Source organism: Haliotis rubra, unplaced genomic scaffold, assembly GCF_003918875.1.
Source record: "Haliotis rubra isolate DU_JTF1 unplaced genomic scaffold, ASM391887v1 Scf365, whole genome shotgun sequence".
Classification (NCBI taxonomy): domain Eukaryota; kingdom Metazoa; phylum Mollusca; class Gastropoda; order Lepetellida; family Haliotidae; genus Haliotis; species Haliotis rubra.
The window spans coordinates 405166-432423 of NW_025767041.1; the positions used below are offsets into that span (position 1 = coordinate 405166).

Genomic DNA, 27258 nt, shown 5'->3' on the forward strand with positions numbered 1-27258 from the left:
TTCTGTATACTCAGTACACTACTACAGACAGACGCCTAGAACAGACACAGCATTGCACTCTTCTGTATACTCAGTACACTACTACAGACAGTCGCCTAGAACAGACACAGCATTGCACCCTACTGTATACTCAGTACACTACTACAGACAGTCGCCTAGAACAGACAATCATTGCACTCTTCTGTATACTCAGTACACTACTACAGACAGTCGCCTAGAACAGACAATCCTTGCACTCTTCTGTATACTCAGTACACTACTACAGACAGTCGCCTAGAACAGACAGAGCATTCCACTCTTCTCTATACTCAGTATGCTACCACAGACAGTCGACTAAAAACGACAAGCATTGCACTCTACTGTATACTCAGTACACTACAACAGACAGTCGCCTAGAACAGACACAGCATTGCACTCTTCTCTATACCCAGTATGCTACCACAAACAGTCGCCTAGAACAGACAATCATTGCACTCTACTGTATACTCAGTACACTACAACAGACAGTCGCCTAGAACAGACACAGCATTGCACTCTTCTCTATACTCAGTATGCTACCACAGACAGTCGCCTAGAACAGACACAGCATTGCACTCTACTGTAAACTCAGTACACTACTACAGACAGTCGCCTAGAACAGACACAGCATTGCACTCTTCTGTATACTCAGTACACTACTACAGACAGACGCATAGAACAGACACAGCATTGCACTCTTCTGTATACTCAGTACACTACTACAGACAGACGCATAGAACAGACACAGCATTGCACTCTTCTGTACACTCAATACACTACTACAGACAGTCGCCTAGAACAGACACAGCATTGCACTCTTCTGTATACTCAGTACACTACTACAGACAGACGCCTAGAACAGACACAGCATTGCACTCTTCTGTATACTCAGTACACTACTACAGACAGACGCCTAGAACAGACACAGCATTGCACTCTTCTGTATACTCAGTACACTACTTCAGACAGACGCCAAGAACAGACACAGCATTGCACTCTTCTGTATACAGAGTACACTTCTACAGACAGACGCCTAGAACAAACACAGCATTGCACTCTTCTGTATACTCAATACACTACTACAGACAATCGCCTAGAACAGACACAGCATTGCACTCTTCTGTATACTCAGTACACTACTACAGACAGACGCCTAGAACAGACACAGCATTGCACTCTTCTGTATACTCAGTACACTACTACAGACAGACGCCTAGAACAGACACAGCATTGCACTCTTCTGTATACTCAATACACTACTACAGACAGTCGCCTAGAACAGACACATCATTGCACTCTTCTGTATACTCAGTACACTACTACAGACAGACGCCTAGAACAGACACAGCATTGCACTCTTCTGTATACTCAGTACATTACTACAGACAGTCGCCTAGAACAGACACAGCATTGCACTCTACTGTATACTCAATACACCACTACAGACAGTCGCCTAGAACAGACAATCATTGCACTCTTCTGTATACTCAGTACACTACTACAGACAGTCGCATAGAACAGACAAGCATTGCACTCTTCTGTATACTCAGTACACTACTACAGACAGTCGCCTAGAACAGACACAGCATTGCACTCTTTTCTATACTCAGTATGCTACCACAGACAGTCGCCTAGAACAGACAAGCATTGCACTCTACTGTATACTCAGTACACTACAACAGACAGTCGCCTAGAACAGACACAGCATTGCACTCTTCTCTATACCCAGTATGCTACCACAAACAGTCGCCTAGAACAGACAATCATTGCACTCTACTGTATACTCAGTATACTACAACAGACAGTCGCCTAGAACAGACACAGCATTGCACTCTTCTCTATACTCAGTATGCTACCACAGACAGTCGCCTAGAACAGACACAGCATTGCACTCTACTGTAAACTCAGTACACTACTACAGACAGTCGCCTAGAACAGACACAGAATTGCATTCTACTGTATACTCAGTACACTACTACAGACAGTCGCCTAGAACAGACACAATATGGCACTCTACTGTATACTCAGTACATTACAAAAGACAGTCGTCTAGAACAGACACAGCATTGCACTCTTCTCTATACTCAGTATGCTACCACAGACAGTCGCCTAGAACAGACAATCCTTGCACTCTACTGTATACTCAGTACACTACAACAGACAGACGCCTAGAACAGACACAGCATTGCACTCTTCTGTATACTCAGTACACTACTACAGACAGTCGCCTAGAACAGACACAGCATTGCACTCTTCTGTATATTCAGTACACTACTACAGACTGTCGCCTAGAACAGACACTGCATTGCACTCTTCTGTATACTCAGTACACTACTACAGACAGTCGCCTAGAACAGACACAGCATTGCACTCTTCTGTATACTCAGTACACTACTACAGACAGTCGCCTAGATCAGACATAGCATTGCACTATACTGTATACTGAGAACACTACTACAGACAGTCGCCTAGAACAGACACAGCATTGCACTCTTCTGTATACTCAGTACACTACTACAGACAGTCGCCTAGAACAGACAAAGCATTGCACTCTTCTGTATACTCAGTACACTACTACAGACAGTCGCTTAGAACAGACAAAGCATTGCACTCTTCTGTATACTCAGTACACTACTACAGACTGTCGCCGAGAACAGACACAGCATTGCACTCTTCTGTATACTCAGTACGCTACTATAGACAGTCGCCTAGAACAGACACAGCATTGCACTCTTCTGTATACTCAATACACTACTACGGACAGACGCCTAGAACAGACACAGCATTGCACTCTTCTGCATACTCAATACACTACTACAGACAGTCGCCTAGAGCAGACACAGCATTGCACTCTTCTGTATACTCAGTACACTACAACAGACAGTCACCTATAACAGACACAGACAAGCATGGCACTCTCCTGTATACTCAGTGCACTACATACAGACTGTTGCCTAGAACAGACACAGCATTGCACTCTTCTGTATACTCAGTACACTACTACAGACAGTCGCCTAGTACAGACACAGCATTGCACTCTTCTGTATACTCAGTACACTACTACAGACAGTCGCCTAGTACAGACACAGCATTGTACTCTACTGTATACTCAGTACACTACTACAGACAGTCGCCTAGAACAGACAATCATTGCACTCTTCTGTATACTCAGTACACTACTACAGACAGTCGCCCAGAACAGGCAATCATTGCACTCTTCTGTATACTCAGTACACTACTACAGACAGTCGCCTAGAACAGACACTGCATTGCACTCTTCTGTATACTCAGTACACTACTACAGACAGTCGCCTAGAACAGACACAGCATTGCACTCTTCTGTATACTCAGTACACTACTACAGACAGTCGCCTAGATCAGACATAGCATTGCACTATACTGTATACTGAGAACACTACTACAGACAGTCGCCTAGAACAGACACAGCATTGCACTCTTCTGTATACTCAGTACACTACTACAGACAGTCGCCTAGAACAGACAAAGCATTGCACTCTTCTGTATACTCAGTACACTACTACAGACAGTCGCTTAGAACAGACAAAGCATTGCACTCTTCTGTATACTCAATACACTACTACGGACAGACGCCTAGAACAGACACAGCATTGCACTCTTCTGCATACTCAATACACTACTACAGACAGTCGCCTAGAGCAGACACAGCATTGCACTCTTCTGTATACTCAGTACACTACAACAGACAGTCGCCTATAACAGACACAGACAAGCATGGCACTCTACTGTATACTCAGTACACTACTACAGACTGTTGCCTAGAACAGACACAGCATTGCACACTTCTGTATACTCAGTACACTACTACAGACAGTCGCCTAGTACAGACACAGCATTGCACTCTTCTCTATACTCAGTACACTACTACAGACAGTCGCCTAGTACAGACAGAGCATTGTACTCTACTGTATACTCAGTACACTACTACAGACAGTCGCCTAGAACAGACAATGATTCCACTCTTCTGTATACTCAGTACACTACTACAGACAGTCGCCCAGAACAGGCAATCATTGCGCTCTTCTCATACTCCGGTACACTACTACAGACAGTCGCCTGAGTACAGACACAGCATTGCACTCTTCTGTATACTCGGTACACTACTACAGACAGTCGCCTAGAACAGACAATCATTGCACTCTTCTATATACTCAGTACACTACTACAGACAGACGCCTAGAACAGACACAGCATTGCACTCTACTGTATACTCAGTACACTACTACAGACAGTCGCCTAGAACAGACACAGCATTGCACTCTTCTGTATACTCAGTACACTACTACAGACAGTCGCCTAGAACAGACACAGAATTGCACTCTTCTGTATACTCAGTACACTACTACAGACAGTCGCCTAGAACAGACACAGCATTGTACTCTACTGTATACTCAGTACACTACTACAGACAGTCGCCTAGAACAGACAATCATTGCACTCTTTTGTATACTCAGTACACTACTACAGACAGACGCCTAGAACAGACACAGCATGGCACTCTACTGTATACTCAGTACACTACTACAGACAGTCGCCTAGAACAGACACAGCATTGCACTCTTCTCTATACTCAGTACACTACTACAGACAGTCGCCTAGAACAGACACAGAATTGCACTCTACTGTATACTCAGTACACTACTACAGACAGTCGCCTAGAACAGACACAATATGGCACTCTACTTTATACTCAGTACACTACTTCAGACAGTCGCCTAGAACAGACATAGCATTGCACTCTTCTGTATACTCAGTACGCTACAACAGACAGTCGCCTAGAACAGACAGAGCATTGCACTCTTCTGTGTACTCAGTACACTACTACAGACTGTCGCCTAGAACAGACAAGCATTGCACTCTACTGTATACTCAGTACACTACTACAGACAGTCGCCTAGAACAGACACAATATGGCACTCTACTGTATACTCAGTACACTACTTCAGACAGTAGCCTATAACAGACATAGCATTGCACTCTTCTGTATACTAAGTACACTACTACAGACAGTCGCCTAGAACAGACACAGCATTTGCACTCTTCTGTATACTCAGTACGCTACAACAGACAGTCGCCTAGAACAGACAAGCATGGCACTCTACTGTATACTCAGTACACTACTACAGACTGTCACCTAGAACAGACACAGCATTGCACTCTTCTGTATACTCAGTACACTACTACAGACAGTCGCCTATAACAGACACAGCATTGCACTCTACTGTATACTCAGTACACTACTACAGAAGGTCGCCTAGAACAGACACAGCATTGCACTCTACTGTGTACTCAGTACACTACTACAGACAGTCGCCTAGAACAGACAAGCATTGCACTCTACTGTATACTCAGTACACTACTACAGACAGTCGCCTAGAACAGACACAGCATTGCACTCTTCTGTATACTCAGTACACTACTACAGACAGTCGCCTAGAACAGACAAGCATTGCACTCTTCTGTATACTCAGTACACTACTACAGACAGTCGCCTAGAACAGACAAAGCATTGCACTCTTCTGTATACTCAGTACACTACTACAGATAGTCGCCTAGAACAGACACAGCATTGCACTCTACTGTGTACTCAGTACACTACTACAGACAGTCGCCTAGAACAGACACAGCATTGCACTCTACTGTATACTCAGTACACTACTACAGACAGTCGCCTAGAACAGACACAGCATTGCACTCTTCTGTATACTCAGTACACTACTACAGACAGTCGCCTAGAACAGACAAGCATTGCACTCTTCTGTATACTCAGTACACTACTACAGACAGTCGCCTAGAACAGACACAGCATTGCACTCTTCTGTATACTCAGTACACTACTACAGACAGTCGCCTAGAACAGACACAGCATTGCACTCTTCTGTATACTCAGTACACTACTACAGACAGTCGCCTAGAACAGACACAGCATTGCACTCTTCTGTATACTCAGTACACTACTACAGACAGTCGCCTAGAACAGACAAAGCATTGCACTCTTCTGTATACTCAGTACACTACTACAGACAGTCGCCTAGAACAGACACAGCATTGCACTCTACTGTATACTCAGTACACTACTACAGACAGTCGCCTAGAACAGACAATCATTGCACTCTTCTGTATACTCAGTACACTACTACAGACAGTCGCCCAGAACAGGCAATCATTGCACTCTTCTGTATACTCAGTACACTACTACAGACAGTCGCCTAGAACAGACACAGCATTGCACTCTTCTGTATACTCAGTACACTACTACAGACAGTCGCCTAGAACAGACACAATATGGCACTCTACTTTATACTCAGTACACTACAACAGACAGACGCCTAGAACAGACACAGCATGGCACTCTACTGTATACTCAGTACACTACAACAGACAGTCGCCTAGAACAGACACAGCATTGCACTCTTCTGTATACTCAGTACACTACTACAGACAGTCGCCTAGAACAGACACAGAATTGCACTCTACTGTATACTCAGTACACTACTACAGACAGTCGCCTAGAACAGACACAATATGGCGCTCTACTTTATACTCAGTACACTACTTCAGACAGTCGCCTAGAACAGACATAGCATTGCACTCTTCTGTATACTCAGTACACTACAACAGACAGTCGCCTAGAACAGACAAGCATTGCACTCCTCTGTATACTCAGTACACTACTACAGACTGTCGCCTAGAACAGACAAGCATTGCACTCTACTGTATACTCAGTACACTACTACAGACAGTCGCCTAGAACAGACACAATATGGCACTCTACTGTATACTCAGTACACTACTTCAGACAGTAGCCTATAACAGACATAGCATTGCACTCTTCTGTATACTAAGTACACTACTACAGACAGTCGCCTAAAACAGACACAGCATTTGCACTCTTCTGTATGCTCAGTACGCTACAACAGACAGTCGCCTAGAACAGACAAGCATGGCACTCTACTGTATACTCAGTACACTACTACAGACTGTCACCTAGAACAGACACAGCATTGCACTCTTCTGTATACTCAGTACACTACTACAGACAGTCGCCTATAACAGACACAGCATTGCACTCTACTGTATACTCAGTACACTACTACAGAAGGTCGCATAGAACAGACACAGCATTGCGCTCTACTGTAAACTCAGTACACTACTACAGACAGTCGCCTAGAACAGACACAGCATTGCACTCTTCTGTATACTCAGTACACTACTACAGACAGTCGCCTAGAACAGACAAGCATTGCACTCTTCTGTATACTCAGTACACTACTACAGACAGTCGCCTAGAACAGACAAAGCATTGCACTCTTCTGTATACTCAGTACACTACTACAGAAGGTCGCATAGAACAGACACAGCATTGCACTCTACTGTGTACTCAGTACACTACTACAGACAGTCGCCTAGAACAGACAAGCATTGCACTCTACTGTATACTCAGTACACTACTACAGACAGTCGCCTAGAACAGACACAGCATTGCACTCTTCTGTATACTCAGTACACTACTACAGACAGTCGCCTAGAACAGACACAGCATTGCACTCTTCTGTATACTCAGTACACTACTACAGACAGTCGCCTAGAACAGACACAGCATTGCACTCTTCTGTATACTCAGTACACTACTACAGACAGTCGCCTAGAACAGACACAGCATTGCACTCTTCTGTATACTCAGTACACTACTACAGACAGTCGCCTAGAACAGACACAGACAAGCATTGCACTCTACTGTATACTCAGTACACTACTACAGACAGTCGCCTAGAACATATACAGACAATCATTGTATACTCAGTAATTTATATGCCTATAGCATGCACAAACATTGCGCTATGTTGCATTCTCAGCTCGCTCCTCACCCTGTCCAGACAGAGACCTATACCGTGCACTGACGCCCACTTTACTATATATTCAGTGCTCCCTTCATCCAGCTCTGGCTGAAGCCTAATCAAGCACAGACAATCACAGTTTCGTAGGTCATCCTCTTTGCTGAAGCTGACCTGATACAACCCCAGGGGCCATCCGCTATTGTCCCACCATTCACACCTCTGACAGAGCACCAGCTCCACCGGGTAGAGTCTCTGAGATAGGTCACCTGATTTAACTCCAGGGCTACAAGCTATTGCCCCTGCTGTAGCTCACCTGCCACAACTCCAGGGCTACAAGCTATTGCCCCTGCTGTAGCTCACCTGCCACAACTCCAGGGCTACAAGCTATTGCCCCTACTGTAGCTCACCTGCCACAACTCCAGGGCTACAAGCTATTGCCCCTACTGTAGCTCACCTGCCACAACTCCAGTTCCACCAGCTACCGTCTCCGCTGTAGCTCCAACCTCAAGGTTTATCCTGCTGATAGTTTTCGTGTTGTTTTCAGAGTAATAGAGAAAGTTTTCCCTGGCATCGAAAGCTAAGGCCAGGTAGCCATGGCGTTTGTCCAGGAAGCACTGTTTGTCTAGAGTGACGTTAAGGAGCGACATGTCGGCCACGTTGGCGGGGTAGTGACAGATGGCGTCGTGCACGGCGTAGATATGCGAGGGCTGAACGAACTGCTCCGTCACTGAAAGAAATAGATAAGGCAAAGACGACGTTGCTGAAAATTCCTTTGGCAATCAAGTCCAGTAATAGCAAGCCCGAAATAAATAATTAGCTCTAAAGAAATCGAAACTCCATCACTGCCATGTCCACTGAGTTTGTTTATACTTTAACTGCACTTTTCTAACTCTTGTTATGGTACCACCGCTTTGTATAAGATAAGACTCTCACATTCACAAGAGCGACCATCGTCGGTGATGTTGAATCCCTCCCCGCAAATACATCTGGCGCCTGGGTCGGGCATGTCCACGCAGAACTGTTCACACTGCAGCATGTCGCACCTGTCTGCACACGTGATAAATAGAACGATTACAGATTGTTTCCATCCTATCAAGTGTGCGAACAGACGCAGTAGTCACTGAAAAGACACACTTATGAATACATACTCAGCTACATGACAATATCCCAGTCCGTTGTGTTGTAGCAGTTGGCTAAGTACGTGGTTCCTTTTAGAAGTGTGTACATGCTTAGGTGATCAATGGTATTTAGAATAGACGTGAAGTATCAACAAGGCCCCGTCATGCAGACGTGATGTCCATGGTGTGTAGTTGTGACTTACGTACGTTAGGACCATGTTGTGTAGTTGTGACATACATACCTGATGACCATGGTGTGTAGTTGTGACATACGTACCTGATGACCATGGTGTGTAGTTGTGACATACGTACCTGATGACCATGGTGTGTAGTTGTGACATACGTACGTGATGTCCATGGTGTGTAGTTGTGACATACGTACGTGATGTCCATGGTGTGTAGTTGTGACATACGTACGTGATGTCCATGATGTGTAGTTGTGACATACGTACGTGATGTCCATGGTGTGTAGTTGTGACATACGTACGTGATGACCATAATGTGTAGTTGTGACATACGTACGTGATGACCATGTTGTGTAGTTGTGACATACGTACGTGATGTCCATGACCATTGTGTGTTGTTGTGACATACGTACGTGATGTCCATAATGTGTGTGTAGTTGTGACATACGTACGTGATGACCATGTTGTGTAGTTGTGACATACGTACGTGATGACCATAATGTGTAGTTGTGACATACGTACGTGATGACCATAATGTGTAGTTGTGACTTACGTACGTGATGACCATAATGTGTAGTTGTGACATACGTACGTGATGACCATGTTGTGTAGTTGTGACATACGTACGTGATGACCATAGTTGTGACATACGTGTATAATGTAGTTGTGACTTACGTACGTGATGACCATAATGTGTAGTTGTGACATACGTACGTGATGACCATGTTATGTGTAGTTGTGACATACGTACGTGATGACCATAATGTGTAGTTGTGACATACGTACGTGCTGACTTTGTCGTGTAGTTGTGACTTACGTACATGATGACATATACAACTGTGTCGAGTAGACGCGATATACGTACGTGATGACCCTGTTGTGTAGTTGGTATACATGATGATGTCGTAAGGGATATAACCAAGACGGTAGCTGATTTTATTTTGGCCGTCGTCCTTGTCTACGATTTTAAGGTGGCCTTTACTCTGCTCGGTTACAAACAGATAGTCCTGAAATAGCAAGAGAAACAGCGATTGTCAGTGCGTGTGAATGACAGTTGAAATAATAACCAATCTGAGCCAACGAAAAATGTGAAAATTGTGTGACTAGATAAAAGTGTGTACCGTTCCATATTTAACACTGTTGGTTGATGTAAAGTGGACGGCCACTTTGAAATACGTTGGATGTCCTCTATAGCCCAATTGTTGAGTGTTAATAACATTATACTTACCCCATAGGCTGCTATGCCGAAGAAATTGGACCCTGAATGTACGACGACGATCCGCCGTTCAGTGCCGTCAATGTTGACGGCCTCCACCGTGTCCTTCTGGCTGTCCACCCAGTACAAGGTATCTCCATCCAGAGTGATAGCCCGGGGATGCTCCAGACTCTGGTCAACCAACACATGGCGGTCACCCCCCAGCAGGTCAGACATCTCGATCCGCGGACGCTCGCCAAAATCCGACCATATGAGTAGTCTGAAATATCCAGGAATAACAACGTCACGTGATCCAACGTCACGTTACACGAATTACCGATGGTTATAAGGTCTTTTTACTAGGACAGAAAGGAGCAATAAAAGTAGCATCTATTATAGACTAAGGCTTAGTCTCTGAATATATATAATTTTGATAGTAACAAACAAGCCCATTTATATTGAAAAGGAGCCCTAGGGAGACCAGAGATTCAGAACCTGAGGAAATCTAGACTTGCTTTATTTAGGGCTTTAGCACTGCAGAGAGGGCTTGGCAGTAGGGAAATTAATGTGGTTCAGGGACTGTGAGACAGACTACATCTATTACTACCTCCGTGTTCTTAACTACCTGAGCCGTGGAGATTCGGATAAGAATTGATCTACATTAACCCATGCTTGTCGTAAGAGACGACGAACAGGATCGGGTTGTCATGCTCGCTGACTTGGTTGACACATGTCATCGGTTCCCAATTTCGTAGATCGATGCTCATTATGTTGATCATTGGAGTGTCTGGTCCAGACTGGATTATTTACAGACCGCCGCCATATAGCTGGAATATTGCTGAGTGAGGCGTAAACCTAAACTCACTCAATCAATGTTAATTAACTATGTTGACGACAATTGCAGATTGTCTGAACTCCTAAAATATGTCCCCGCACGCAACTTGCGCTCAAACACACAAAACCGACTGGTCATCCCCTGCAAAATGCCGATCATTCTTTTATCTCTAACGTGACAAGTCCAGCCTTAAAAGCATTGAACGTGTCAGAATTCTTCACCTTACTGCATTTGAATTGCATTTTGTTAGGGGTGACATAGTCTGTCTGTCTCTGTCTATCTGGAAAATGACATGTCTCGAACGAAACACAAGCCAGGCTCACCCTCTTTCTATATGTGCACTATCATATGTTGTACAGTTGTAGGCAAACCTGTCTCAACTCACCCTCTTTCTATATGTACACATTCATATGTTGGAGGCAACCCTGTCTCAACTCACCCTCTTTCTATATGTACACATTCATATGTTGGAGGCAACCCTGTCTCAACTCACCCTCTTTCTATATGTACACATTCATATGTTGGAGGCAACCCTGTCTCAACTCACCCTCTTTCTATATGTACACATTCATATGTTGGAGGCAACCCTGTCTCAACTCACCCTCTTTCTATATGTACACATTCATATGTTGGAGGCAACCCTGTCTCAACTCACCCTCTTTCTATATGTACACATTCATATGTTGGAGGCAACCCTGTCTCAACTCACCCTCTTTCTATATGTACACATTCATATGTTGGAGGCAACCCTGTCTCAACTCACCCTCTTTCTATATGTACACATTCATATGTTGGAGGCAACCCTGTCTCAACTCACCCTCTTTCTATATGTACACATTCATATGTTGGAGGCAACCCTGTCTCAACTCTATATGTACACCAACCCTGTCTCTCTTTCTATATGTACACATTCATATGTTGGAGGTAACCCTGTCTCAACTCACCCTCTTTCTATATGTACACATTCATATGTTGGAGGTAACCCTGTCTCAACTCACCCTCTTTCTATATGTACACATTCATATGTTGGAGGCAACCCTGTCTCAACTCACCCTCTTTCTATATGTACACATTCATATGTTGGAGGCAACCCTGTCTCAACTCACCCTCTTTCTATATGTACACATTCATATGTTGGAGGCAACCCTGTCTCAACTCACCCTCTTTCTATATGTACACATTCATATGTTGGAGGCAACCCTGTCTCAACTCACCCTCTTTCTATATGTACACATTCATATGTTGGAGGCAACCCTGTCTCAACTCACCCTCTTTCTATATGTACACATTCATATGTTGGAGGCAACCCTGTCTCAACTCACCCTCTTTCTATATGTACACATTCATATGTTGGAGGCAACCCTGTCTCAACTCACCCTCTTTCTATATGTACACATTCATATGTTGGAGGCAACCCTGTCTCAACTCACCCTCTTTCTATATGTACACATTCATATGTTGGAGGTAACCCTGTCTCAACTCACCCTCTTTCTATATGTACACATTCATATGTTGGAGGCAACCCTGTCTCAACTCTCTTTGTATATGTACACATTCATATGTTGGAGGCAACCCTGTCTCAACTCACCCTCTTTCTATATGTACACATTCATATGTTGGAGGCAACCCTGTCTCAACTCACCCTCTTTCTATATGTACACATTCATATGTTGGAGGCAACCCTGTCTCAACTCACCCTCTTTCTATATGTACACATTCATATGTTGGAGGCAACCCTGTCTCAATTCTCACCCTCTTTCTATATGTACACATTCATATGTTGGAGGCAACCCTGTCTCAACTCACCCTCTTTCTATATGTACACATTCATATGTTGGAGGCAACCCTGTCTCAACTCACCCTCTTTCTCATTCCTAACCCTGTCTCAACTCACATTCATATGTTGGAGGCAACCCTCTTTCTATATGTACACATTCATATGTTGGAGCATATGTTGGAGGCAACCCTGTCTCAACTCACCCTCTTTCTATATGCGCACATTCATATGTTGGAGGAAACCCTGTCTCAATTCACCCTCTTTCTATATGTACACATTCATATGTTGGAGGCAACCCTGTCTCAACTCACCCTCTTTCTATATGTACACATTCATATGTTGGAGGCAACCCTGTCTCAACTCACACCCTCTTTCTATATGTACACATTCATATGTTGGAGGCAACCCTGTCTCAACTCACCCTCTTTGTATATGTACACATTCATATGTTGGAGGCAACCCTGTCTCAACTCACCCTCTTTCTATATGTACACATTCATATGTTGGAGGCAACCCTGTCTCAACTCACCCTCTTTCTATATGTACACATTCATATGTTGGAGGCAACCCTGTCTCAACTCACCCTCTTTCTATATGTACACATTATTCATATGTTGGAGGTAACCCTGTCTCAACTCACCCTCTTTCTATATGTACACATTCATATGTTGGAGGCAACCCTGTCTCAACTCACCCTCTTTCTATATGTACACATTCATATGTTGGAGGTAACCCTGTCTCAACTCACCCCCTTTATATATGTACACATTCATATGTTGGAGGCAACCCTGTCTCAACTCACCCTCTTCGTATATGTACACTATCTGTGTTGTAGGCAACCCACTCAAAACTCACCTTTTTACTGAATGTACATTATTCTGCTCTTGAAGCGACACAAACCCAACTCACCCACTTTCATCTAACCTTTGGTCACATCCCACTCTCTAACTATTTTACCTGGGGCGTAGCTCGACTCACCCTCTTGTTGTGTGTACGGCTATGCCATGTGGAGAATCCAGGCCCGTCTGGATGATGATCTTGTATGTTCTGGTCTTGTTCCTTGCGTGAAGGGGCGCCATGATTATCCAGTTATACAGGGCGTCTGTCCAGTATAGGTTTCCGGACTGCCAATCCACAGCCATGCCGTACACCTCTGGCGACGTTCCCGTGAAGACGTCGGAGGTGTCGGTACTGCCGTTCAGAACGAGGCTCTGTATTCGTTTGTTCATAGCCTCGCTCCATATCAATGTTTGTGTGGTGTAGTCGAAAGCCAGAGCAGAAAACTCCCAACCAAGATGTGGGGCGCTGATGTGCCTGATCTTCACCTTACCGCTAACTACCCACTCGTCAGGGTCTCCTTCAATCCCCACCAACCGAGACACGGAATTCCTCAGAGACGGGACTTGAGCCCAGATAAGGTTCTGACCGTGACGTACTGAAACAAGCACCATGACGACAATATGTGAGAAAAAGTCAAGAAGCACAAGGGTCGACTGTGGGTATTCCCACAAGCTACACGTTAGATATATCAATCAAGTGGATCTTACACATGACTAATTTATAATAATGACAGATATGAAGTTTTTTTACGCTATTGTATGTTAGTGCTGCGCATCATATTGTGTTTTCTCATTGCATTGAGTTTCATTGTGATTAGTGCAGAAGGATGAGTATTGGATCATAGCGAAGGGACTGTGTACGTTCAGGTCTATTCTGCTCATAGGCCGGACTCAGTGCCGATGTTAACATTTATAGTCTGTTTACATGATTATGGATAAATGTCGCAAGGGACATTCATGCGTTTCGCAACTGGACTCCAGACAATTTCTGGGTCTTGAGTCGTGCTCCACACTGAAGCACATGGACACATCATACACATGTAGCACATGTTGTGTCTCTTTAGGCAAGTGCCCTTGTTTTCAATATGCCCCTGTTCACCCAGCAGTAAAGGTGTCACGCTATCTTGAGTCGTATTGGTATGGGATAAAACTACTGCAACTTCATTGTCTCGCGATCCAGGCCACGCTATCTCCAGGTTACAGGTGGTTCAAGAAATCCAGTAATAAATCTATACCTCTGTAATCGAGAAAACATGCATCCATAGTTGAGTGTATATCCATATCATCGTGTCACGTACACCTGTATCCGTGATGAACAAAACATGTATATATAGTTGTGTGTATGTCCATATCATCGTGTCACGTACACCTGTATCTGTGATGAACAAAACATGTATATATAGTTGTGTGTATGTCCATATCATCGTGTCACGTGCACCTGAATCTGTGATGAACAAAACATGTATATATAGTTGTGTTTATGTCCATATCATCGTGTCACGTGCACCTGTATCCGTGATGAACAAAACATGTATACATAGGTGTGTGTATGTCCATATCATCGTGCCACGTGTACTTGTATCAGTGGTGAACAAAACATGTATACATAGGTGTGTGTATGTCCATATCATCGTGTCACGTGTACTTGTATCAGTGGTGAACAAAACATGTATACATAGGTGTGTGTATGTCCATATCATCGTGTCACGTGCACCTGTATGTGAGATGAACAAATGATGTATCCCTAGTTTTGTATGTCCGCGTCATCGTGTCACGTGTAAGCAGAAGGACGTGCGTGGTCTTGTGAGTGACCCAGACATGCACCAACCGGAAACAGTAGACATGACCGGAAGTCAGTCAGTAGGCGACTATGAAGAACAGTCATATAAATACAGTGTAAGACGGCAACGTGTACTCAGCGAGTCGGAAGTCAACACTTGTCGAGTTAGGAAGAAATTACGTCAATTGCACAGAGCTCGTGTACAACCTCACTGCACACGCGGCTGTTTGTTCCAGCCACTATCATGCGTGTTCTTACATATACCCATAAAACAAGCTGTTTGATTCAACCACTATCAAGCATGTTGCCACATATACCCATAAAACAAGCTGTTTGTTCCAACCACTATCATGCATGTTCTCACATATACCCATGAAACAAGCTGTTTGTTCCAACCACTATCATGCATGTTCTCACAGGTATCCATGAAACAAGCTGTTTGTTCCAACCACTATCAAGCATGTTGTCACATACACCCATAAAACAAGCTGTTTGTTCCAACCACTATCATGCATGTTGTCACATATACCCATAAAACAAGCTGTTTGTTCCAACCACTATCATGCATGTTGCCACATATACCCATAAAACAAGCTGTTTGTTCCAACCACTATCATGCATGTTCTCACATGTACCCATGAAACAAGCTGTTTGTTCCAACCACTATCATGCATTTTGTCACATGAATCAATGAAACAAGCTGTTCGATTCAACCACTATCAAGCATGTTGTCACATATACCCATAAAACAAGCTGTTTGTTCCAACCACTATCAAGCATGTTGCCACATATCCCATAAAACAAGCTGTTTGTTCCAACCACTATCATGCATGTTGTCACATATACCCATAAAACAAGCTGTTAGTTCCAACCACTATCAAGCATGTTGTCACATATACCCATAAAACAAGTTGTTTGTTCCAACCACTATCAAGCATGTTGTCACATATACCCATAGAACAAGCTGTTTGTTCCAACCACTATCAGGTATTTTGTCACATATACCCATAAAACAAGCTGTTTGTTCCAACCACTATCAAGCATGTTGTCACATATACCCATGAAACAAGCTGTTTGTTCCAACCACTATCATGCATGTTGCCACATATCCCATAAAATAAGCTGTTTGTTCCAACCACTATCAGGCATGTTGTCACATATACCCATAAAACAAGCTGTTTGTTCCAACCACTATCATGCATGTTCTCACATATACCCATAAAATAAGCTGTTTGTTCCAACCACTATCATGCATGTTCTCACATATACCCATAAAACAAGCTGTTTGTTCCAACCACTATCAAGCATGTTGCCACATATACCCATGAAACAAGATGTTTGTTCCAACCGCTATCAAGCATGTTCTCACATGTACCCATGAAACAAGCTGTTTGTTCCAACCACTATCAGGCATTTTGTCACATGAATCCATGAAACAAGCTGTTCGATTCAACCACTATCATGCATGTTGCCACATATACCCATAAAACAAGCTGTTTGTTCCAACCACTATCATGCATGTTCTCACATATACCCATGAAACAAGCTATTTGTTCCAACCACTATCAGGCATTTTGTCACATGAATCCATGAACCAAGCTGTTCGATTCAACCACTATCAAGCATGTTGTCACATATACCCATAAAACAAGCTGTTTGTTCCAACCACTATCATGCATGTTGTCACATATCCCATAAAACAAGCTGTTTGTTCCAACCACTATCAAGCATGTTGTCACATATACCCATAAAACAAGCTGTTAGTTCCAACCACTATCAAGCATGTTGTCACATATACCCATAAAACAAGTTATTTGTTCCAACCACTATCAAGCATGTTGTCACATATACCCATAGAACAAGCTGTTTGTTCCAACCACTATCATGCATTTTGTCACATATACCCATAAAACAAGCTGTTTGTTCCAACCACTATCAGGCATGTTGTCACATACACCCATAAAACAAGCTGTTTGTTCCAACCACTATCATGCATTTTGTCACATATACCCATAAAACAAGCTGTTTGTTCCAACCACTATCAAGCATGTTGTTACATATACCCATAACACAAGCTGTTTGTTCCAACCACTATCAGGTATTTTTTCACATATACCCATAAAACAAGCTGTTTGTTCCAACCACTATCAAGCATGTTGTCACATATACCCATAAAACAAGCTGTTTGTTCCAACCACTATCAAGCATGTTGTCACATATACCCATAAAACAAGCTGTTTGTTCCAACCACTATCAAGCATGTTGTCACATCTCCCATGAAACAAGCTGTTTGTTCCAACCACTATCATGCATGTTGTCACATATACCCATTAAACAAGCTGTTTGTTCCAACCACTATCAAGCATGTTGTCACATATACCCATAAAACAAGCTGTTTGTTCCAACCACTATCAAGCATGTTGTCACATGTACCCATGAGACAAGTCAGGATGTGAGGAGTCATGCAGGAGTAGTATCACGCCTGTTGGTGTTTATAGTGTCACGCCTGTTGGTGTTTATAGTGTCACGCCTGTTGGTGTTTATAGTGTCACGCCTGTTGGTGTTTATAGTGTCACGCCTGTTGGTGCATACAGTGTCACACCTGTTGGTGTGTATAGCGTCACGCCTGTTGGTGTATATAGCGTCACGCCTGTTGGTGTGTATAGCGTCACGCCTGTTGGTGTATATAGCGTCACGCCTGTTGGTGTGCATAGCGTCACGCCTGTTGGTGTATATAGTGTCTCATATTTCATGAACTGCTACTGCTCTTATGTAAGCCGTATTCATCGCGTTGTTAAGAGCAGCACATTCTAATTAGAGACTACTCCTAGTATATTGTTTGGTATTGTATTGTTTTAAGTATCTCAGTTGAGGCGACAGGAAGCTAAGAGAATTTCTATTCATATGGTGTATATAGTGTCACGCCTGTTGATGTATATAGCATCACGCCTGTTGGTGTGTATAGCGTCACGCCTGTTGGTGTATATAGCGTCACGCCTGTTGGTGTATATAGTGTCTCATATTTCACGTACTGCTACTGCTCTTATGTAAGATGTATTCATCGCGTTGTTAAGAGCAGCACATTCTAATTAGAGACTTCTCCTAGTATATTGTTTTGTATTGTATTGTTTTAAGTATCTCAGTTGAGGCGACAGGAAGCTAAGAGAATTTCTATTCACTGCTAGCTGTTACCCAGATCCTTTGCTACATCGGCTAACGTTTAAAGGTTCGTTTTACACGGATAGAACATACTGTCACAGCACATTGAAACACGAGAGCAGCGAGCAATCTGAGGTCAGTCATTACCACTATATACGTCACCCGGGTTTGTAGGGAGGGGGTATATGTGAGCCCAAGGGTCAGTGCTGCATGTGGACACTACACATGAACGGCCAGAATACACACACGTTGTTCTGTGGTGCCTGTATGTAGTTTCTAAAAGAACAAGTGGCAATGGGTCATTGCATCTTTTTGTACCTTCAAATACATATTTAAATAAATTCCTCTGGCGCCAGTTTGGTAGCAAAAAAACATATTGGGACTGAAATCTATCCCTGTTTCAACCATCTGTCTACTTTTGAGAAACTAACAAATTCTAGATTTTTCTCGTTACTTTGCTTATATTTGCGCAATTTTAGTTTGGTATTTTTTATTTTTTCAAACTTATTGCCCAAACTTGAAATCTTTAATTTCTTTTCGTGTCTTTGAATATGTTCTCGTTACGTCAAATAATTTCTGTTTTTCAAGTTTTGTGAATGTCATATGGTCTCTGGTCACAGTTATTCTTTTCTCGTTACTCCAAATATTTTCTCGCTATTCCAATTTTCTATTTAAATTGAAATTGTACGTTATTATGATCATGTTAACGTAAGTTCAGGTTATTTGCAAATACTCGGAATATCGTTTTTTCCCACGTTGCTTCGTTAATATTCTCGTTATTTCAATTAATTTCTCCACTTTCATGTTGATTTTCCAAAGTGAAAATTTCGCGAAAATCCCTGTTGTGGCTAGGTAAATAATATCACCACTGACTTTACTGCAATGCGTGTGCGTGCATGGGCGGATCCAGGATTTTACGGGGGGTGGGGTGGGGGTGGGGGTGGCTGTCCAGGGGGTTCGAACACCTTAACCCCACCCCCTGGCTCCGCCAACGCAAAAAAAACTACAATCTGCAAATTTCAAATCAAATATTTCAATATTTCATTTGATTTCATTTTTTAATTTCATATACTACTGAAGACAAAGTGTACAGTAGTTGTAGGACTCCTCCAGAGGACGACTGATACACTCAGGGTTGTTTGGCCAGACACAACAAATGCTGTTTAAATTCACATTTCATCCAAACATATGCAGGCATGTTTCTGTTTTAGGTTTCGACCGTTCATAATTTATTTTTATGGAGCAGCATGAACAATGTGAATGACACCCCACCCCCCTAAAATGTATGTACAAAATAAGTTACCACCCATGCATGTCATATACAAAATCACAAACACACCCCTTCCCATAATTTTTAAGCATACTTTTTTAAATATTTTTATGTACAAAATTGCTGACCCCCTCCCCCCATAGCATGTGTACAAAAGTGATGACCCCCCTACCTCCCCAGAACAAAATGAGTGACCTCTCCCACCCCGACCACCCCCTAAAAAAAATCATCAACACGCCCCCTAGCAGTCATTTTTTGGTAGCGCTGATTGGTGCGGCAAGATCAGTCTGTCAACATAACTAAAACCATGGTTATGTCGGGATATTATCATTTGCTTGTTTCATCAACGATATTTGATGCAAGTTCCGCCGGACTGTCCTGGCTGTTTATCACCCGACAAGCGTCCACTGCGTCAGCTACTTTCATGTACAGAAACGCTATTGCCAAGTTGAAGTAGTGTGCTGGGATTGATGGAGAACGATAACAAGGCTTTCATATATCATTACTCCTTTCATTCGGCAAGACATGCAGGCGAGGAACTTGAAAGTGGAAGCAAATATATTAATCAGGTTTCTTAAATAATTAAAATCTGATGAAAAGAATATTAATTCTGTCTTAGTAAGCAAGATGTGGTTGTGGCTCCATACTAGAAAGATGACAATACTTTAAGAAAAGTATTACTCCGTGTTTTCATTGTGAACGATTACAGTTATGGTAACCAGAGGAGTATTGAAATAATGGTACAATATGTTACATGTTTGATGGGGTTTTGTTTAGTGTAGACAGTCCGGTTGTTGACTTGACTGGATGACATGTATTAGTTGACAACCACCAAGTGGATATTGTACTGTCAATATGTATATGCTTCGGTTGAAGAAAAAGGACATAAGACTGATATGGTAATTTCAGTAAACATAGGTGGTTGCATGGCGCTACACTTGACATTCCTGTAACATAAAACTCAACTCACTCACGGGATTGTGCGGATGTCATGTGTGTCGTGGACAGAGAATCACTGCATCAATATTTTTCAGGGGGTAAGAACACGTCATGTATCGCTTCGCGTGAACAAACAAGAAAAGACGACTTTGTCGGTAAAGACGTCAAATTTGCAATTAAACATCACAAGACAAGATTATTTATCTATTCAGTTCTAACATGGAAAAAGCCTTTGTAATTCCTCTCGTGAAATGACTTTAGTGCTGTTCTAAAACTAACCTAGACATCTCTCTTGTGGACTGATCACTGAAGGCAGCTGTACAGTAGTCAGCTTCGTATTGAGTTTCTTCCGAATATCATCTATCCCTGGAACACTGCACTTGAGATCAGCCTAAGTACCTTCGACCCAAGTGCTGATACCAAACTGAGATCAGACTGAAACATCCCCGACCCAAGGGTTAATTCAGCAATGAGATCAGCCTGAAACACGCTCGACCCAAGGCTGATTCATCAACGAGGTCAGCCTGAAACACGCACGACCCAAGGGCTGATTCCGTAATGAGGTCAGCCTGAAGCGTTCTCGATCCCGAGATTAAGGCCATAATGGGTTATCATGCACTGGACCTTTTCCTGGTTTTGTATCATTAGACATTACCGGTACTGGGAGACTTTCAATGCGACTTTTGAGATTGTTTTTTGCAAATTATTGAGATGTGCGCCATTGCGACAGTGAACATGCAAATGGTCGTAGCTTTTCGCTTTTCTGTATATTTTCTCATTGAATATCGACAGTGTCATTAAAACAGTTTTCTGAATGCCATTTGTTGCATGGACCCTGTAAGATGTGACGAATCGCAGGTGTACTAAGCTGACCAAGAGCTGTAAGTATAGACAAACACGGTAAGGAGATCCTTCTGTATGAGTACACCAGGGCCCCGTTCCACTGAGCGATCTTAGTGCTACAATTGTCCAAAGCCTATGGCGAAGCACGGGACTTCTGATAATCAAAGCGCAAAGATCGTCTTGTGGACTATGGCACTGTCCGAGGAGATCCCTTTGACATGGCCTGTGGAACGACTACCTGGCCAGCTGATTCCTCCACACTTCCTGGGCTCCTCGTGTATGACTGGCCTGACTCTCTAGTACGTATATCCCCGATGCTAAGTGCATGTAAACTTCCTTCCATCCAAGTGTTCTCGCGGGAAGCTTCCCGTTTCTATAAATACTTGATCATGAATTGGTGGTATTGGCACAAACCTCGATTCTGACTATCATGTGCAAGTGATGATACCAGATTTTCACCAATAGCCGAGCATATCCTGCCACAAAGGTGACACTCAACAGAGTAGATATTCCGGTTCGGATGCATAAAGAAACACATCTTCCAGGAGGGTAGCAATGTTGATGCCCATTGGGACAAGCATAGGTTCAGCCATCAGGAAGTCCAACACTCGACGTATTACTTTCTCAGTAAACTTCCAAGTTATATTTATTTCCTGAACATTATCCTGAACCTCGGCAGTGTATCTTTCATCACCTCGTTTACTGACAAATTACATAGGATTCGGATAATAAAGTTTGTTATATGGGATACTGGTGTACAAAGTTGAAAAATCAAATGTTTTGACAGACTTGAAGTTGATTATTTTCAGCGTTTGCACAAATTCGAGCATATTTGTGTAGTGTGGGGGAATCTACATGCCACTTGCTTCCTTGATTGTATTAAGCACTATCGTTAATCTTCTATACAAGGATTTTACTGTATATATGTTGGATAAATATAGGTTGCGTGAGGTTTGGGATGGTAAGTATCTTGTATTCGTGTCTCAAACATTGAATATACCTTGAAAGCTTTTCGCAAAATTCTGTCCGCCTGACAGCCAGAGTAACTGCCCTTTATCAACGGGAAGCAGCCCTGGTCTGTGAGAAACCTACCCATTATAAGATGAATCAATATGCAAAATGTGTACTGTGTTATGGAACTTGGAAATACAATACAAAACAAGGGAATGCACGTGATTGTCTTGAGATTTCAGAGACAGGTCAAAACTTTGAAAGTACTTATGCATGGCTTACCATTTGTATCCCTCAGTTATAGTCATCTGAATATCATGATAGATTCAGGAGAGGTCTGTTTGTGTATGGATCAGAATATCATGATAGACACAGAGTGGTCTGTTTGTGTATGGATCAGAATATCATGATAGACACAGAGTGGTCTGTTTGTGTATGAATCAGAATATCACGGTACACACAGAGTGGTATGTTTGTGTATGGATCAGCATATCATGGTAGACACAGAGTGGTATGTTTGTGTATGGATCAGAATATCACGATAGACACAGAGTGGTATGTTTGTGTATGGATCAGTATATCATGGTAGACCCAGACTGGTATGTTTGTGTATGGGTCAGAATATCACGATAGACACAGAGTGGTATGTTTGTGTATGGATCAGTATATCATGAAAGACACATAGTGGTCTGAGTGGTAGGTTTGTGTATGGATCAGTATATCATGATAGACACAGAGTGGTACGTTTGTGTATGGACCAGTATATCATGATAGACACAGAGTGGTATGTTTGTGTATGGGTCAGAATAACACGATAGACACAGAGTGGTATGTTTGTGTATGGATCAGAATATCACGACAGTCAGAGAGTGGTCTGTCTGTGTATGGATCAGTATATCACGATAGACACAGAGTGGTATGTTTGTGTATGGATCAGAGTATCACGATAGACACAGAGTGGTCTGTTTGTGTATGGATCAGTATATCATGATAGACACAGAGTGGTCTGTCTGTGTATGGATCAGAATATCACGATAGACACAAAGTGGTATGTTTGTGTATGGATCAGAATATCACGGTAGACACAGAGTGGTCTGTTTGTGTATGGATCAGTTTATCATGGTAAACACAGAGTGGTCTGTCTGTGTATGGATCAGAATATCACGATAGACACAAAGTGGTATGTTTGTGTATGGATCAGAATATCACGGTAGACACAGAGTGGTATGTTTGTGTATGGATCAGTATATCATGGTAGACACAAAGTGGTATGTTTGTGTATTGATCAGAATATCATGATAGACACAGAGTGGTATGTTTGTGCATGGATCAGTATATCATGGTAGACACAGAGTGGTCTGTCTGTGTATGGATCAGAATATCATGATAGACACAAAGTGGTATGTTTGTGTATGGATCAAAATATCACGGTAGACACAGAGTGGTCTGTTTGTGTATGAATCAGTATATCATGGTAAACACAGAGTGGTATGTTTGTGTATGGATCAGTATATCATGGTAAACACAAAGTGGTATGTTTGTGTATTGATCAGAATATCATGATAGACACAGAGTGGTATGTTTGTGTATGGATCAGAGTATCACGGTAGACACAGAGTGGTATGTTTGTGCATGGATCAGAGTATCACGGTAGACACAGAGTGGTATGTTTGTGTATGGATCAGAGTATCCCGGTAGACACAGAGTGGTATGTTTGTGCATGGATCAGAGTATCACGGTAGACACAGAGTGGTATGTTTGTGTATGGATCAGAGTATCACGGTAGACACAGAGTGGTATGTTTGTGCATGGATCAGAGTATCACGGTAGACACAGGGGTATGATGTTTGTGTATGGATGAGAAATTATGGTAGAGACAGGCGTTAGATATATGTGGTAGTACATTAGTACCTAAGATAACAAAGTGAACATCTTTGACATATACTTTCCCGATATCCTTGAAGAATCAACACCGTGAAATTAAACACCAATTTTAAATCGAAATTGGCCAAAAGGAAATAGTAGCACCAAGTGCCGTTGCTATCTACAAGTATGGACAATTTGCGCTGTTGAAACTCATCTTCATCCCTAATTTGTACTTTAGACCACTTGGATAAATAACCATATATATTCAAAGTACAGACTTCACAGTTTTGAAACAAAATCATCGTTGAGATAGTGTCATGCACACCTTAATCCTTGAATGAAGGCTTTATCATTGATAATACATTTGAAGCAATTGTGTAAAGTTACTTGGACAAGGATTAGGTCGGATAACCAATGTAGTAATGAACACAAATCTGCTTAGATTACAAAGTGCAATTAAGCCTGTCAGAAACTGCGATTTGAAATTGTAATTTCAGGAACTAATATTCGTTCCAAAATGTAAGGTGGTGAAGTGGCCGTTGTGACTCTCGTATTTCTCAGTAGAGGAAACGGGTCATAGTGCCCTTCCTAGCTGTGCCGGGCGGTACACTGTCAGCTGGTCCACCACCATTGTACTTAATGATGAACCTTCCCTACGACCAGCGTTTACTAAAAACTAGTTTGCCTCTACAGAAACCAGAACAGGGGATATCTACAAAGGTATGAGTACATGTGATGGAGAGATGTCTTAAAACAAGTACTGGGTTCAGAAGAACATTGTAAACGATACACATCACGTAACCTCCATCAGTAAAGTAGGTCTAAGTTGCGCAATGTATACAGAAGAAAATACTTACTTGAACATACTCCGGCAATGGACGAAAATATCCATACAAAATGAAATATAGAGTGATGGATGTGCATGACGTGAGGAGAATACAGTAACACTACGTTGGGGGACACACACAGCACAGTTCCTTGGATGGGGTGTGGTGAATACAGTAACATATGCTGGGGGTTTGGAGAATACACAGTAACATACGTTGGAGGTGAGGAGAATACACGGTAACATACGTTGGGGGTGTGGAGAATACACAGTAACTTACGATTGGGGTGTGGTGAATACAGTAACATATGTTGGGTGTGTGGAGAATACAGTAACATGTTGGGGGTTTGGAGAATACACAGTAACAGACGTTGGAGGTGAGGAGAATACACACATACGGTGTGGAGATACACAGTAACTTACAGTGGAGAACACACATATGAGACATACTTTGGGTGTATGGAGAATACACAGTAACACATGGGTGTGAATAATACATACATATATTGGGGGTGTGAATTGTATACAGTAAAAATACTTTGGTTATTGTGGAGAATACACAGTAACATACGATGTGGAGTGTGGAGAATACACACAGTAACAACAGTGGAGTCACATACTGAACACACAACACACAGTAAAATACATCATTGGAGAATACACAGTAACATATATTATTAGGTAAGTGAATACAGTAACATACGTTAGAGGTGGAGAAGACACAGAACACTTTGGGGGGAATTGGGGTGGGGGTGGACAATACAGTAACATATGTTGGGGGTGTTGGAGAATACACAGTAACATACGACAGGGGAGTGTGGAGAAACACAGTGAACATAAGTAGGGGTGTGGAATACACAGTAACACGATGGGGGGTGTGGTGAATAAGTAACTTATATATTGAAGGGTCTAGTGGTGTATACAGTAAAATACATGTGTGTGGAGAATACACATGTTAACATACAAGGAGTGAATACAGTAACATACGCTGGGGTGTGGAGACCCAGTGAGGTAGACAATAGTATAACTATATAGAAGTTGGGGGTGTGGAGAACACATACGATGGGATGTGGACACACAGAGCTTATAAGTTGGGGTGAGTGGAGAATACACACATACAGGGGGTTGTGGAGAGTGCACAGTACCTTGAAGGAGAATACACAGTAACTTGATGGGTGTGTGGAGAATGTAATGAAATATGGTTACATGCGGAGAATACTACAGTAAATGTGAGAAAGAATACAGTAACATATGTTGGGTGTGGAGAGAAATACACAGTGCAACACGATGGGGAGTGTGAATGGAATATAGTAACATATATTGGGTGTGGAGAATACACAGTAACATACGTTGGGGTTTATGAGGAATAAGTAACATATGTTAGAGGTGGAGAATACACAGTAAATACGATAAGGGGTGGAAAGAATACACACATATATTTAGTGGAGGATACACAGAAACATACGTTGGTGAGGAGGAATAAGTAACATACGTTGGGGGTGTGGGAAATACAGTAACATAGAATACAGTAAAATACATTGGGGTGGTGAATTGTATACAGTATTGGAATACGATGGAGTGTGTGGTAGGAATACAGTAACATGATAGGGGTGTGGAGTAACATTTGGGGTGTGGTGAACATAACATACTTTAGGTGTGGAGAATACACAGTAACGTACGCTGGGGGTGTGGAGAATACACAGTAATAACACGATAAAGGGGTTGGATACAGTAACATACGTTGGGGTGTGGAGAATACATTATACGTTGGGGGTGTGGA

At 42.5% G+C, this 27258-nt stretch overlaps 1 protein-coding gene across 1 annotated transcript in view; it reads right to left on the minus strand.

Moving 5' to 3' along the window:
• The window catches only part of LOC124285650 (low-density lipoprotein receptor-related protein 4-like), a 43526-nt gene extending 17950 nt beyond the window's left edge, over positions 1 to 25576 (minus strand). The window contains exons 1-6 of the mRNA XM_046721911.1: positions 25510 to 25576; positions 13984 to 14440; positions 10427 to 10673; positions 10064 to 10205; positions 8829 to 8942; positions 8350 to 8622 (exon numbers count right to left, since the gene is read on the minus strand). Of these exons, the coding sequence (XP_046577867.1) occupies positions 8350 to 8622; positions 8829 to 8942; positions 10064 to 10205; positions 10427 to 10673; positions 13984 to 14440; positions 25510 to 25576 (1300 nt within the window). The remainder of the gene's footprint in view (positions 1 to 8349; positions 8623 to 8828; positions 8943 to 10063; positions 10206 to 10426; positions 10674 to 13983; positions 14441 to 25509) is intronic.
• Between the last annotated feature and the right edge of the window lie 1682 nt (positions 25577 to 27258).